At 42.7% G+C, this 14,481-nt stretch overlaps 1 protein-coding gene across 3 annotated transcripts; it reads right to left on the reverse strand.

Annotated features, from left to right (window-relative positions):
• Nucleotides 1-1,690: 1,690 nt before the first annotated feature.
• On the reverse strand, nucleotides 1,691-13,098 carry LOC311145370 (CD9 antigen-like). Of its 3 annotated transcripts, none has more exons than XM_084181593.1 (9): nucleotides 13,020-13,098; nucleotides 12,659-12,780; nucleotides 10,404-10,506; nucleotides 10,029-10,126; nucleotides 7,911-7,985; nucleotides 7,326-7,427; nucleotides 7,060-7,149; nucleotides 6,625-6,708; nucleotides 1,691-3,169 (listed from the first exon to the last, which is right to left on the reverse strand). In XM_084181593.1, the coding sequence occupies exons 2-9, from the start codon at nucleotides 12,722-12,724 to the stop codon at nucleotides 3,107-3,109; spliced, it is 681 nt and encodes a 226-aa protein (XP_084037719.1). In that variant the 5' UTR covers nucleotides 12,725-12,780; nucleotides 13,020-13,098; the 3' UTR covers nucleotides 1,691-3,106. The 3 variants fall into 3 exon arrangements, with proteins under 3 accessions (XP_084037719.1, XP_084037718.1, XP_084037717.1); XM_084181592.1 differs by having other exon boundaries at nucleotides 1,691-3,246; XM_084181591.1 differs by having other exon boundaries at nucleotides 1,691-3,771.
• Nucleotides 13,099-14,481: the final 1,383 nt, after the last annotated feature.

Consider the following 14,481-nt stretch of genomic DNA (forward strand, 5'->3'; position numbering starts at 1 on the left):
ACCTATGCTCCTCATTAATGCATTCCTTCTAAGTTATTCATCACATACAGATCCAATTATGAGAAAAATAGAACCCAACACAGTGTATGCTTATTTTGTATGATATAGTTTGATGCTCCTTCTTTTGACCTGTTGCGCATGTCTGTTTGGTTAGGAGGCTGGTCAGGCCGTGGTCCACTTGTTGGCGTTCATCGCTCTACTTTCCACACAACATGAACACAGCACCACGTCTGAAGACTCACCTGTCAGGTAAAGAACAAATGGTTCAAATCCCTAGCAAATGTATCCATTTGTATTTCATTTTGTATTCCCAAAAGTTACCATTTGAATGCTAATGCTGTCAAACCATGATGATGAACTTGATATCCTTTAGTACAGATGGGATGAGATTACAAGTCAGTGTAGAATTAGTGTAACATGAGCTTGTCTTGCGTGTAGGTTGGTGGAGAGCAGGTCTTCTCCTGGTTCTCCAGGGAGGGTGAGGTACCAGGTGATGAGCACCACCCCTAGCCCCCTGTCCCCACTCAGGGCTCATTGGCTGTCCGTCTACGAATCGCTACAGGTAGAACTGTAGAAGTAATGAAACATTCAGGAGTAGCAGCAGAGTCATAATAGAGCTATGTAGGACTCTGAGGAGTGAGTTTTATCATACTGTAGATGAGCACTACAGCAGCTTCTACCCAGAGAAACATCGACCAATCAGTCTACTTCAGGGGCGACATCTGCACCTGGAGGTGGGTCTGCTGAGGCCCCAGACCTGGACCCTGGCCTGGTTCTCCTGGTGCACTACTGTTTGGCCTACCCAGACACACAACTGGCCTGCTGGCTGCTCATCTATGATGGGTAGGTTGTTCCACTATAGTTTGTTTGTTTATATGCAACAGCACAGAGAAAGCACTGCATAGATGCATGAATCTCTATACCACGTGAATGATGTGACAGTGAAATTGCTGATTAGATTGAAATGTCCATATTCTATAGGTTTTTCCACAGCACCTGCTGCTCAGCGCCACTAAATAACTGTCCCTATAGTGAACAGGCAGTTATTTTGTCTGAAGAAAACCTAATTGTTTTGTCTTGTTTTTCAGCTGTCCCAGCCGTGGTGACTCCCAGGCCCCTCCCCCACCACCTGCCCAACCCCGTCACACCCGGAGGCTCATAATCACCACCTTCCAGTCTTTACCCACAGGAAGTCCCTCCCACCTGGAGGACCAGGAGGTCAGTCTCAGCCAATGGTGTCATATTATAGACTCAGCGTTTGATACAGTACTGTGTGGTCAGTGCATTTGAATGTGTTCTCCTGTCCTCATCAACAACAGCTCTACTTCATGTGCTCCACGGAGGTGTGCTCCCCAGCAGACGGGGACTGTATTGAGGGCTGCTTCAGTGGTGAGTTGAATTAACACTCCTACAATGGTTTGGACAAGGTGAAAGTATAAACCATCCATTTCTTGAAGTTATTATAATGTACTGTATTAATACTGTAGCGCTCAAATGTACTTGTTTCTTACAGTATTCAACGTGACACTCAAATGTATTTGCGGTCTTAGTTACATGAACTGTTATTCATTTGTAGGACCAAAGCTGGACAACTGAACAAATGAATAAATACACATTTACTCACAATTGGTCAATTATTTGTTCTTCTCCAGCACTTATTCAGTCATGTAGTAAGCACAATGACATCAGACAAGGGAAAAAAACACATTTATTTATTTAACAAAAAGCTCCACATTTGGTGCCATGTTACACAGTCAGTTGTATTAGCTTGCAACAGAATATAAGCGGTTCTTACATTGTAAAACAAGTGTTGGAAATTCAAATTATCATTAAGACCTATAAAATAAGACACTTGACCTGGTTAGTTACACCATTTTGTCATTCTGAGTAGTTTTCACACCATATGATTGGCCCACTCCTGACAAGGCCTGCATTTACAGGGCAACACTTTGGCTTGTGTACCAAGGCACTCCATATGAAGTGCTTATTCTATCACTCAACAGCCTCCATTACAACTGCTGCTTGACGGGGCATTCTGGTAGATATGATTCCCAAGAGCAATAAGGTTCTAGGTTACACATGCGCTGCAATTGGAGTGACTCAAAATTACAAGGAAATGTATCCTTTACATCCCAGTTCGCTTATAGAAATCAGTTGTTCACATGGTAGAAATGGCATCAAAGTAATAGAATAAGTGACTAGAATGAGTCAATGAAACTGAATGTTCCAGAGGCACATTTAAGGATCCCTGACGCAACGTTGCATATATCATCCAACATCAACATCCAAACATGGACTGAAGAAATCACAGATGTTTCATATCACCTTAGGGTGTACAAGTGGCGCTGCAGTTGGGGGATTAGGATTCTAAGTGTGTAGAATGATTAAAGATGTTATTAATAAACTACATTGTTAATAAATGCACTCCATTTGGCATAGAGAACCAACTACAGATTAATCCAGTTTGCAGTTGATAGTTAAATCCTCGTAGAAATTAATTTCCTAACAATCTAAGATCACGCCATTTTAAGATGCTAATTCTGCCAGCAGTACATTGATATGGATATTTTAACTTTGAAACATTGTAAAAGTGTTGCAACACAAACATGATTCTAAACTGATGTGATCACAGGGAAAGGTCAACACGTTGGACTGTACAAAAAAACATGAGCAGCTTCTGATTATAGTGGTGCCCTCATTCAATGCTCCGTCTGACAATATCTTAATAAAATAGTAGCTTTCATGTAAGCAGCATTTATGTCAGCAAGAGCAGCTATATACAGTCACTAACATTTGGTAACAGTGAATAAAAAGGTAAAACATTTGAAGATGAAGGACTACAGTGGGAAGCGGGGCAGAACAAACTGAGCTGCTACTGAGCAACAGTGTCTTGTCTACCCTGTTTATGTCATCTAAATGGATGGTGTGGTCTCATTCTGAGCCCTGCTAATGCCATGTACAGATGATCTAGAGCCCTGTCCAGCTACGCAAATGAATGAAAGCTAATTAGGAGGACATCCATTTTTATTGGGCGCCTCTCCAGAAGTATTAAGTAAAAGGAGGGAATGGGGTGATGGTCACTGAATGACAACCATCTGGTTTGGTTTCACAGCGGCGAAAAATGTGTTTCAACATGTTGGTGGTCCTGTCCCCTCAGTTCACGGACTGGCTGTAATACACAGGGGCAGACAACTGATTCATCTTGATCTGTTTCATGAGGATGCTGCAGCACACCAGGGCTGTGATCTAGGAGCAACAGGAGAAGGTGGTGACGCAGGGAGGAAAGAGTTAAGCAGAATGGGATCAGATAAAGAGAAAGCAGGGTTAGCGATCATCACCTTCAGACCAGATGCTATAACAGGGTGAGATTGAGTGCAAATTCCTAACTCCTAAATTACTGTCTCTGATACAAGCAAATGTACCAAGAGTGTGAATTGAAGATGGGAAACATTAAGTCCAGACATTTAACGGCAGAAAATGCGTAGCTTGCAGTGGACTAGACAATGACCTTATTGAGCAGTGAGAGGAGAATGTGGATCTGTGAGCGTCCGAGGAGAGGAAAGGATCATAAATCAATGGTGTAAATAAAGTTGGAGGGGTAAGGAGTTACAGTGCATCAGCCACAGGTATGACTGGGAGCGGGGTAAAGCCCACAGGGTCCGGGTTAGGGGGGGGGAGGACAGTAGTGGAGAGGAGGATGTAGGGGGGAGGAGAAGAATGGGAGCGCTGGATCTCTTTGCTGAGGAGGGAGCTGCACACCAGGGCCAAGATCTGAAAGGAGGGGGAGAGGAAACGGAGGGATGGTATAGGATGGGAGAAACAGACAAAGGTATGGGTTAAGCAGAGGGTAGAAAAACAAGAACAGAAAGATGTAACAACAACCTGTCTGTTGCTCTCTTCTAACCAGTGCAGTTCTACCCCTGCAGCAACTTACACTCAGTGGTCAGTTTCAGGGGTGCAAATTTCACTGGGGACATTCTGAAATTGCATTTTTGTCCCCCCCAGTTTTGATACAAAAAGCGGCATCGTTGTGCTTTAGGACCATGCGGACTCCTCAGAGCGGTCGGGTGGCAGTTTGGTTTCAGCCCGCTTGATTTAAGACCGCGCGGACACCACAGAGCTTGCGATAAGAGGCAGCTGCTGTCTCTGTGTGTTGTGCTTTTTCTCAGAGTTGTAAAAACAAGCAGAGCAGAAACTGGCTACTCTTTATTTGACTGATGTAGCTGGCAAGGTAACTTAACAGACAATAAATAATGTATTGTGTCATTTTGGAGTCACTTATTGTAAATAAGAATAACGTTTCTTAATACTTCTACATTAATGTGGATGTTACCATGATTACGGATAATCCTGAATGAATTGTGAATAATGATGAGTGAGAAAGTTAGATGCACAAATATCATATCCCCAATTCATGCTAACCTCTCACCATTACAATAACAGGGGAGGTTAGGATGTTTTGGGGGGAGCGGGTATGATATTTGTGCATCTCTAACATTATTCATGATTCATTCAGGATTATCCATAATCATAGTAGCATCCACATTCATGTACAAGTGTTTAGAAACATATAAATAAGAAATAGAATAATACAAGTGACCCCAAAAAGGTCATAAGATTGTGTAGAAATGCAGGAAATGAGCTATAGATGCTTAAACAATTCTGAGGGAGGACCCCCCCAGACCCCCTGCCAGTTTGTCTACCCCACTTCTAAAACCAAAGTTGCGCCCCTGGTCAGTTTGTTAGGTACACCACTCCTTTCATGAAATGTATCTCTCCTACAGACCGTGAGTCACGTGGCTTGCTATATAAAGCAGGCAGACAGGCATCGAGGCATTCGGTTACTGTTTGATTGAACGTTAGAATGGGCCAAGTGAGTGACTTAAGCAACTTTGAGTGTGGTATGATCGTCGGTGCCAGGCGCTTCGGATCCAGTATCTCAGAAATGCCTCCTGGGCATTTCCCGCACGACAGTGTCTAGGGTTTACCGAGAATGGGGCGACAAACAAAAAACATCCAGTCAGCGGCAGTCCTGTGGGCGAAAACAGCTCGTTGAGAGAGGTCGAAGGAGAATGGCAAGAATCGTGCAAGCTAACAGGCGGGCCACAAACAGACTAATAACGGCGCAGTGCAACAGTGGTGTGCAGAATGGCATCTCGGAATACACAACTCGTCGATCCTTGTTACTGAATTACAGTTCATGTAAGGAAATCAGTCAGTTGAAATAAATTCATTAGGCCCTAATTTATGGATTTCACATGACTGAGAATACAGATATTTACATTTTAGTAATTTAGCAGACGCTCTTATCCAGAGTGACTTACAGTTAGTGAGTGCATACATTTTTCATACAGATATGCATCTGTTGGTCACAGATACCTTAAAAAAAAGGTAGGGAGTGGATTTTAAAAAAGGTGATGGGGCACTCTGTTCACAACGTTGACATCAGCAAACCGCTCGCCCACACGACGCCACACGCTGTCTGCCATCTGCCCGGTACAGTTGAAACTGGGATTCATCCGTGAAGAGCACACTTCTCCAGCGTGCCAGTGGCCATCGAAGGTGAGCATTTGTCCACTGAAGTCGGTTACGACGCCAAACAGCAGTCAGGTCAAGACCCTGGTGAGGACGACGAGCACAGATGAGCTTCCCTGAGTCTTTCTGGCAGTTGTGCAGAATTTCTTTGGTTGTGCAAACCCACAGTTTCATCAGCTGTCCGGGTGGCTGGTCTCAGATGATCCCGCAGGTGAAGAATCCGGATGTGGAGGTCCTTGGCTGGCGTGGTTACACGTGGTCTGCAGTTGTGAGGCCGGTTGGACATACTGCCAAATTCCCTAAAACAACGTTGGAGGCGGCTTATGGTAGAGAAATGAACATTCAATTCTCTGGCAACCGCTCTGGTGGAGAGTCCTGCAGTCAGCATGCCAATTGCATGCTCCCTCAACTTAAAACATCTGTGGCATTGTGTTGTGTGCACCTGTGGAATGATCATGCTGTTTAATCAGCTTCTTGATATGCCACACCTGTCAGGTGGATGGATTATCTTGGCAAAGGAGAAATGCTCACTAACAGGGATGTAAAGAAATTTGTGCACAAAATTTGAGAGAAATAAGTTTTTTGTGCATATGGAAAATTTCAGAGATATTTTATTTCAGCTCATGAAACATGGGACCAACACTACATGTTGCGTTTATATTTTTGTTCGGTATAAAAACAGGAAGAAGCGGATCCAGTGGGGACGCGATCACCAACACTGGACAATTGAGGAGTGGAAAAACATTGCCTGGTCTGACGAATCCCGGTTCCTGTTGCGCCACGCTGATGGCAAAGTCAGGATTTGGCGTAAGCAGCACGAGTCCATGGCCCCATCCTGTCTGGTGTCAACGGTGCAGGCTGGTGGTGTACTGGTGTGGGGAATGTCTTCCTAGCACACGTTAGGTCCCTTGATACCAATTGAACAATGATTGAACGTTTCCAACACCTTGTAGAATCCAGGCTGTTCTGGAAGCAAAGGGGGTCCGACCCGGTACTAGATTGGTGTGCCTAATAAACTGAGTATCTACCCTGCGTTAACAAATCTGTGCACTGAGCTGTGTGTGTGTGTGTGTGTGTAGTATTGCCCACCAGCATAGTCGCAGTCCCAAGGAAGAGGCCCATCACCAGCGGCGCTTTGGACACGAAGATGTCGACAATCACTGTGGGGCAGGCCTGCAGGGGGAGAGAGACACCAGTGTGGGATGGGTTAGAGCCTTGGGTTTTATACAGCCTAGAGATATGGAAATCTAGGACAGCCTCCTGGATGCCTCCATAGTGGATAAAACATAGGGTAACACTTCATTTGTCACAGTTCTTTTACGGGTTATTTTACAAAAATGTGTTGTGCAAATTATAGTCAATTATACAGTCAATATGAAAAAGGTACTGGATCCTATCTTGAGATGCTCCTGTAACTTGATTTCATTGCAAATATACCATTGACATAAATACAGAATTTATACAGATTTAAGTTGCACATATTTCTCAAATTAGGATTTGGCCCCATAATGAACACCGACTCACCGGGAGAGTGAAGGTCTCAATAAATCCGGTTTTTGGACATGTTTCTTTCACCAAGAAGTCCAAGGCACCAATGAGTCCACAGCAGTGCAACTAGAAGAGGGAGAGAGAGGGCGAAGGCAAGTGAAATGTAACATTTGATGTAATGGTTTTGATAGTTTTCTCATGGTTTTGGAACTGTTATGGATTGAATTAGTTATGATGGACTGAAATGTGCCAAACTAAAGCGATGATGCTATTAAAAGTTTTGGGATATGTTTTGTATTTACCCCATTGTGGAAGATGGACAGGGTAACCGCCATACCAGGGTCTCCTTTGGCCACATACTGTGCATACACTGTAGCATAGAATTCCGCCAGCTGCTTCCCAACCTGCACAGCACAAAGACAAGACCACACATAAGCAGGAGTTACGTCCGATGTCCACCAGATGCATGCATATGCGTTTTGTTTTGCCAGATGTCTAGCTCGCACTTTCCCCACTTGACGAACATGTGCTTCGCTTTTCAACTAGCTAAAAGCTAGCTAGTTTGGAGTCAGTGTGTGTACTTCCGTTTGTACCACCGCACGGTAAAGCAACGCACAAGTTGAAAATATTGATGGCATGCGGTACACAGAACGCACCCCAGCCTACGCCATCCCCAATGTAGTGTTGCGGACTGCTCCATTGACAATGAATGACTTCCGCTGGAATGCAAAGAATTTGATGCATCTGGTGGACAGGTGTTACACTGTTGGTTACAACCATTTAATCAACTAACAAAGGTTTTTGTGATCTGCATGAAAGGGAAGCCTTGACGTTGTTTATTATTCAACATTTTGTCTTGCTCCCTCTTTCTGTTCTTCCTTTCTCACCTCATCACTTCTCACGTAGGCGATCACTCCGACTCCGATCTGTACTCCAGCCAGGATACCCAGCAGGCAGGAGAACTGGGAGGGGCAGGTAAACAAATCAGAAATACAACAACACAGCACACATACTTACTGAATAAACACACATAAAACCACAGCTGTCCTTCAAATTGACTTATTATTTGTGAAGTGTGTGTGACATGTTAAATGTATGCACAATGAACAAAGTTGAAAGTGGCAACTGTATGAGAAAAGCCCATGACTTTTCTGAGAAACTGTGTGAAGGTTTGGAACTACAGTAAGTGCTTCTAAAGTAAATCTGACACGCTTACAGTGACACATCCCATATTATAAACCGGGTGGTTCGCGCTCTGAATGGTGATTGGCTGAAAACGGTGGTATATCAGGCCGTATAGCATGGGAAAGAAAGAAAGACCTTTTACTATTCTAATTACATTGGTAACCAGTTTATAATAGCAATAAGGCACCTCGGGGGTTTGTGGTATATGACCATTTGCTTCAGCACTCGGCGGTCCCGTTCTGTGAGTTTGTGTGGCCTATCACTTCGCGGCTGAGCTGTTGTTGCTCCTAGACGTTTCCACTTCACGATAACAGCACTTACAGTTGACCGGGGCAGCTCTAGCAGGGCAGAAATTTGATGAACTGACTTGTTGGAAAGGTGGCATCCTATGACGGTGCCACGTTGAAAGTCACTGAGCTCTTCAATAAGGCCATTCTACTGCCAATGTTTGTCTATGGAGATTGCATGGCTCTGTGCTCATTTTATACACCTGTCAGCAACGGGTGTGGCTGAAATAGCTGAATCCACTAATTTGAAGGGGTGTTCACATACTTTTGTATATATAGTGTACCATGGCTAAGGGTGTATCCAGGCAATCCGTGTTGCGTTATGCATAAGAACAGCCCTTAGCCGTGGCATATTGGCCATATACCACACCTCCTCTGGCATTATTCCTTAAATAAACCACACGGAGAGAAAGCAACCGCTGCCTCAAAATGGCAACAGGAATCTCTGGGCAAGAGAGAACTCACTGACTTCAGCTCATCATAGCTGTTTTGCATAAGTCAATTAGTAAACACATTACTTTGTCAATCTGTGATATGTAGCAGTCATAATTGCATCATCTGTTTCTCTCTGACATATAGGACTGTAGTGTGTTTCGTAGAGGAATAGCTAATAATAATAGTTTAGGTTGTTATTTCATGCTGTGAAAGTGCTTTCCAAATCTAGGAACTTTGTTAGACCCTTTGACCTCCTCCTTGAACTCACTCTATCCCTAAGAACTGGAAACTATGAACCTGTCGTTATACCGATTATACCCTTGGAATGGTGGTGAAACAGGTCACCCGCTGAGCTGGTCATTCACAAAAATGTATGCCAACGTGTGTAGTGTCATGTCCTACAGCAAAGCTTGCATACAGGAAGCAAGTATTTCCTATCTCGAGCCATTGTGTTAAATGGGAGTTTAAAAGTCTCTGGCCTTCTCAGACAAACAGGCGAGACTCCCAGTGCTCCTCTATGGTTGTAAACTGCACCATGGCTCTTGAGGTAGCAGCTCAGTTGAGTGATTGATGACAAGTGCTTGCTAGGCCCTTGAGAGAGAGAGGTCAGAGTTGCGGCAAGGAGAACCAGAGAACTCTATGGCGGGAAAACGCAGCAGGATCACCCAACATTCCAAACGCTCCATGTCACAGCTTAGATTTCGGCGGTTCTTTGTGGTTAAGGGCTTTGGGTGAAATATTGGGCTGAACAAGTTTCAATACTTTCTAGTGAGGAACTCTTATTAGGAAGTTAAACTAATATGTATGTTCTTAGACACTAATGTTCCCTGTGGTAGAAGGGAATCTGCATGGTTCGTCACTAGAAAGGGGTGGATATCCATACCTGCTTTCTGAAAGCATGTCTGGTCTCTGTCTTGCTCTCATGTTTCAGTATTTTGATCTCCCTTGACTTGTTTGCGGACAATTGAATTAGCTAAGGCTACCTACCACTGCCCACTCAAGCCTCTAAATCAGGGCTGTCAAATACTTTGTGCTCCCACTTCAGTGTAGTGTAACTAATGGAAAATGGATGCCGTTTTTCTTTTCTTTGTAGCTTACCACTCCCAAAGCAGTCCTATTCTCATTACACGCTCCATAGTCTCCGAAAGCAGCTACGAGCAATATCACTGCTCCTAACGCAATCAACACGGACACACCTAAAGTATGAGAGATAGAGATACCCATTTGTCAATGTTAGCTGTTCAGTACTAATGGTGATTATAATTATTTTTCAGTAACACTTTAAAAGGTATACTTTATAAATGGTTTTCAAATGTTTCTAAGTCATTAATAAAGAAATTATGAGTTTATAAACCTGTAATAAAATATATACTAAACAACTGACCTAAAGTTGTATAGTCTGTCTATCCATGGCTTACAGCTGCAAAAGGTTTTACAGGCTGAAATTAGTAGAGCAGAGTTGTGTGAGCTCACCGATGACAAACTGTTGCGTGTTGAGGTCTATGTTGAAAAATCCTCTGGTCTCAGAGCTGAACCTCAGCCACAAGCCCAACCCCAACATCGCCAAACCCACCAGCTGTCAGAAGAAACCACAAAAACTGTGCATGAAACAGGTTGTGAAAGCATACCTAAAGATCAGTCTCACACAAGATGTTACAAATATAGTGTAGAAGATGTACTAGTATTAAAAGGATACTTCTGGATTTTGGCAATGAAGCCCTTTATCTAATTCCCCAGAGTCAGATGAACTCATGGATACCATTTTTATGTCTCTGCATCCAGTATGAACAGTGCTTGACTTGGACTGAAATAGGTGCCGGCACTCAATATGGGTGCCGGGACTGTTTTATATTTAGGTGCAGGAGCTCCACAATACTTTTGAGCTAATATTCTATAAGAGGAATGGGAGCTCAAGCAGCACAAAAATTGAGGTGGTGGTACTCAGCTCCGGTGAGTTTATGCCCAAGTCAAGCACTGAGTATGAAAGAAGTTAAAAGTAGTTTTGCGAACCAATGCTAACTAGCGTTAGCGCAATGGCTGGAAGTCTATGGTATCTACTAGCATGCTAGCAGTTACATTGACTTCCAGTCATTGTGCTAATGCTAGTTAGCAATTGTGCTACGCTAGTTAGCAACTTCTTTCAAACTGCAAGCAGAGACATAAAAATGGTATCCATGAGTTCATCCGACTCTGGGGAAGTAGATAAAGGGCTTCATTGCCAAAATCCCAAAGTATCCCTTTCAATGTAACTATGAAATCTACAATGTTCAATGGATCGGATGAAAACCTAAACTTTTTTTGTTTGTTTTTTTACATGTATGGAAAGCAGTAACTCCCCTCATTGAGCTGTGAACATTTCATTTCATGACATGACTCTAGGACCAAGAAATGTATTCAAAATAGCATCTGAAGTTTCATAATTGTATGTTTATTAATGGGAAAATATGGCTGTTTTTTCCATTTCCTGAAAAGTTTATGTTTTGGAGATGAGGTTTTCATCCGACAACGATGATTGGTAAAATGATGAGAGTAATGTCATCATGTAATGTCAGGTGCAGCACTGTTTTGCAAAAAAGGACTATGAATAAATATAGTCTAGTTTGGGAAAGCTAGATAAACAACAAGAAAGAATGTTCCACAAGAGACATTTCTTTCAAAGCACAGAATAAATACTGAACAGAATAGCTTCCTCAACCAGGGGCCAGGACTAAACTAGTTCAACGAATTAAACAGCACGCCTGTGTGATTCTACTCTGCTATTTAAGTTTGGTTTGGTTTCTTACTTTTGATTAATTCATATAGAATTCCCCTGCTTGAAATATCGGTTAGCTGGTAAAGTGAACTAACCACATCCCAATGATACACTAAGTCTGTGGTTTTGCATCACCTGGATGAACGCCAACATTTTGAAACTTAACATGGGAAACGAAACTTCTCGTTCATTTCCATTAATGAAGGAGAAGTTCATTAATGGAATATACGTGTGTGTGTGTGTACACTACATACACATCACACACACATACATGCACATTACACACACATACTTTTACACATCATTTGCTGCTGCTAATTTATTTTACTCTTATTATTATCTATCCTGATGCCTAGTCATTTTACCCTGCCTTCATGTACATATCTACCTCAAATACCTCGTACCTCTGCACATTGATCTGGTCCTGGTACTCCCTGGCTGTAGCGCCATTCTCCTGTATTTTATTGTATTCCTTGTTACTATTTTATTTATATTCTTTTAAAACTCTGCATAATTGGGAAGGGCTCATAAGCAAGCATTTCACTGTAAAGTTTACACCGGTTATATTCGGCGCATGTGACAAATCGAATTTTATTTGATGTGGACAACTGTGAGCAATAGACATGAGCTGGTACTTTGATGGGAAAGGGGTTTAATCAGTCATACAGACAATAAATGCAGCCTTTTAATAACAGCAATGGAAATGTATTTCCCATTCAGAGATGGTAGCAAGGGTCTGGACAAAAATTAAATAAGAGATTTTGCTATTTGACTTTAAGCAAAGCTTATTTCCAAATCAGCAAATGGCAAATGCTGCCTAGGTTGATCAAAGATAAATAGACAATGCCCTTAGAACTATTCACCTACTACAATGAATTTACATTTTACACCAGCCCCCTTCTCTTTCTCATGCACACCAGATACCAATTTGTTACCACTAGGTCTACAGAGTTACATTGAGATTATGGGTACTTACGGCAAAAATGATGTTGAAAAGGATCAGGATACACTTACACAGCTGCCCACATCCGTCTAGTGCCATGATCAACGGTTCGCTAACACGCTCCAATCAGGAAGTCTGAAATACAGTCTAGTGCCCTGGGAAAATAATTGAAGATGTTCAAACATCTAAATGTTTACAATAGGTGTGAAAAAAGAGCAGTGATGGGTAATAGACTGTGTCGAGTGTTGGTGGAAGTATTTAGTTAACTATACAGTATCATAGCCAGGGTTGAATCATTGCATAATTAGAAACATTTTGTAACAGTTTGTGTTTGATCTTCTACATCGAGCTACAGTGAGGGAAATGTAACGCAAGCCTGAAGAAATAAACCTACCTGGATTCGTTGCGTGCAGATCAGTCTCTTCACACCTCGGAATGCAACTGCGACACCAACCGTTTCAGGCAATGTGTGTGAAGAAGGCAATTTATTGTGAGATTTCGTCTGGATTAAATCCAACCCCCCAGTCCGATTGAATCATTTGATTGGATTAGGTTGTTGAGTGACGGGGTGCAGTACACTTCAGAAGACGAGAAGACCGAGGATTTCAGGGTGGCAATGATGGAGAAATGAAACTTATCTTTGGCCAGTTCTGGGAAAACACTTTCATTATGCAAGTAATAATGAGCTTATAATAATGAGTGAACAAGGAGTAAGCAGATAAGTGTACTGCACAGTTATAGCCACACACAGTATATCATATAGGCATTTCATGATCAAATCAAATCATCAAATGTATTTATAAAGCCCTTTTTATGTCAGCAGATCTCACAAAGTACGTATACAGAAACCCAGCCTAAAACCCCAAACAGCAAGCAATGCAGATGTAGAAGCACGGAACCTAGGAAGAAACCTAGAGGAACCAGGCTCTGAGGGGCGGCCAGTCCTCTTCTGGCTGTGCCGGGTGGAGATTATAAGAGTACATGGCCATTAAGGTCAGGTCGTTCTTCAAGATGTTAAAACGTTCATAGATGACCAACAGGGTCAAATAATAATCACAGTGGTTGTAGAGGGTGTAACAGGCCAGCACCTCAGGAGTAAATGTCAGTTGGCTTTTCATAGCTGAGCATTCAGAGGTTGAGACAGCAGGTGCAGTAGAGCGAGAGGGAGGGAGGGAGAGCGAGCAGGTCGAAAACAGAAGGTCAGGGACAAGGTAGCATGTCCGGTGAACAGGTTAGGGTTCCATAGCTGCAGGCAGAACAGCAGAAACTGGATCAGCAGCACAACCAGGTGGACTGGGGACAGCCAGGAGTCATCAGGCCAAGTAGTACTGAGGCATGGTCCTAGGGCTCAGGTCCTCCGAGAGGGAGAGAGATGGGAGAATTAGAGGGAGCATAATTAACTTCACACAGGACACCAGATAAGACAGGAGAATTTCACCAGATAGGACAGACTGATGTAGATCAGGGATGGTCAACTTTGATGAATAATGTTTACATACTGTTTCACCCACTTTATATGTACAGTATATACTGTATTCTAGTCATGGCTCATCCTAGATAACTACTGCTGTACACACCTTTTCTATTCATTTACTGTCCATACTGTCTTTACACACCCTTATTTATATATATACAGTACCAGTCAAAGGTTTGGACACCTACTCATTCCAGGGTTTTTCTTTATTTTTACTATTTTCTACATTGTAGAATAATAGTGAAGACATCAAAACTATGAAATAACACATATGGAATCATGTAGTAACCAAAAGAGTGTTAAACTAATCAAAATATATTTTATATTTGAGATTCTTCAAATAGCCACCCTTTGCCTTGATGACAGCTTTGCACACTCTTGG

The sequence above is a fragment of the Coregonus lavaretus genome (genome assembly GCF_964263955.1).
Source record: "Coregonus lavaretus genome assembly, chromosome: 2".
NCBI classification, from domain to species: domain Eukaryota; kingdom Metazoa; phylum Chordata; class Actinopteri; order Salmoniformes; family Salmonidae; genus Coregonus; species Coregonus lavaretus.

Coding starts and splice junctions, on each gene's coding strand:
- LOC311145370 (XM_084181591.1), bottom strand. CDS start 12,724: ATGGCACTAGACGGATGTGGGCAGCTGTGTAAGTGTATCCTGATCCTT. Junction 10,127..10,403: donor CACGCAACAGTTTGTCATCG/GTGAGCTCACAC, acceptor CTCATACTTTAG/GTGTGTCCGTGTTGATTGCG. Junction 7,150..7,325: donor TGTCCATCTTCCACAATGGG/GTAAATACAAAA, acceptor TCCCTCTTCTAG/TTGCACTGCTGTGGACTCAT.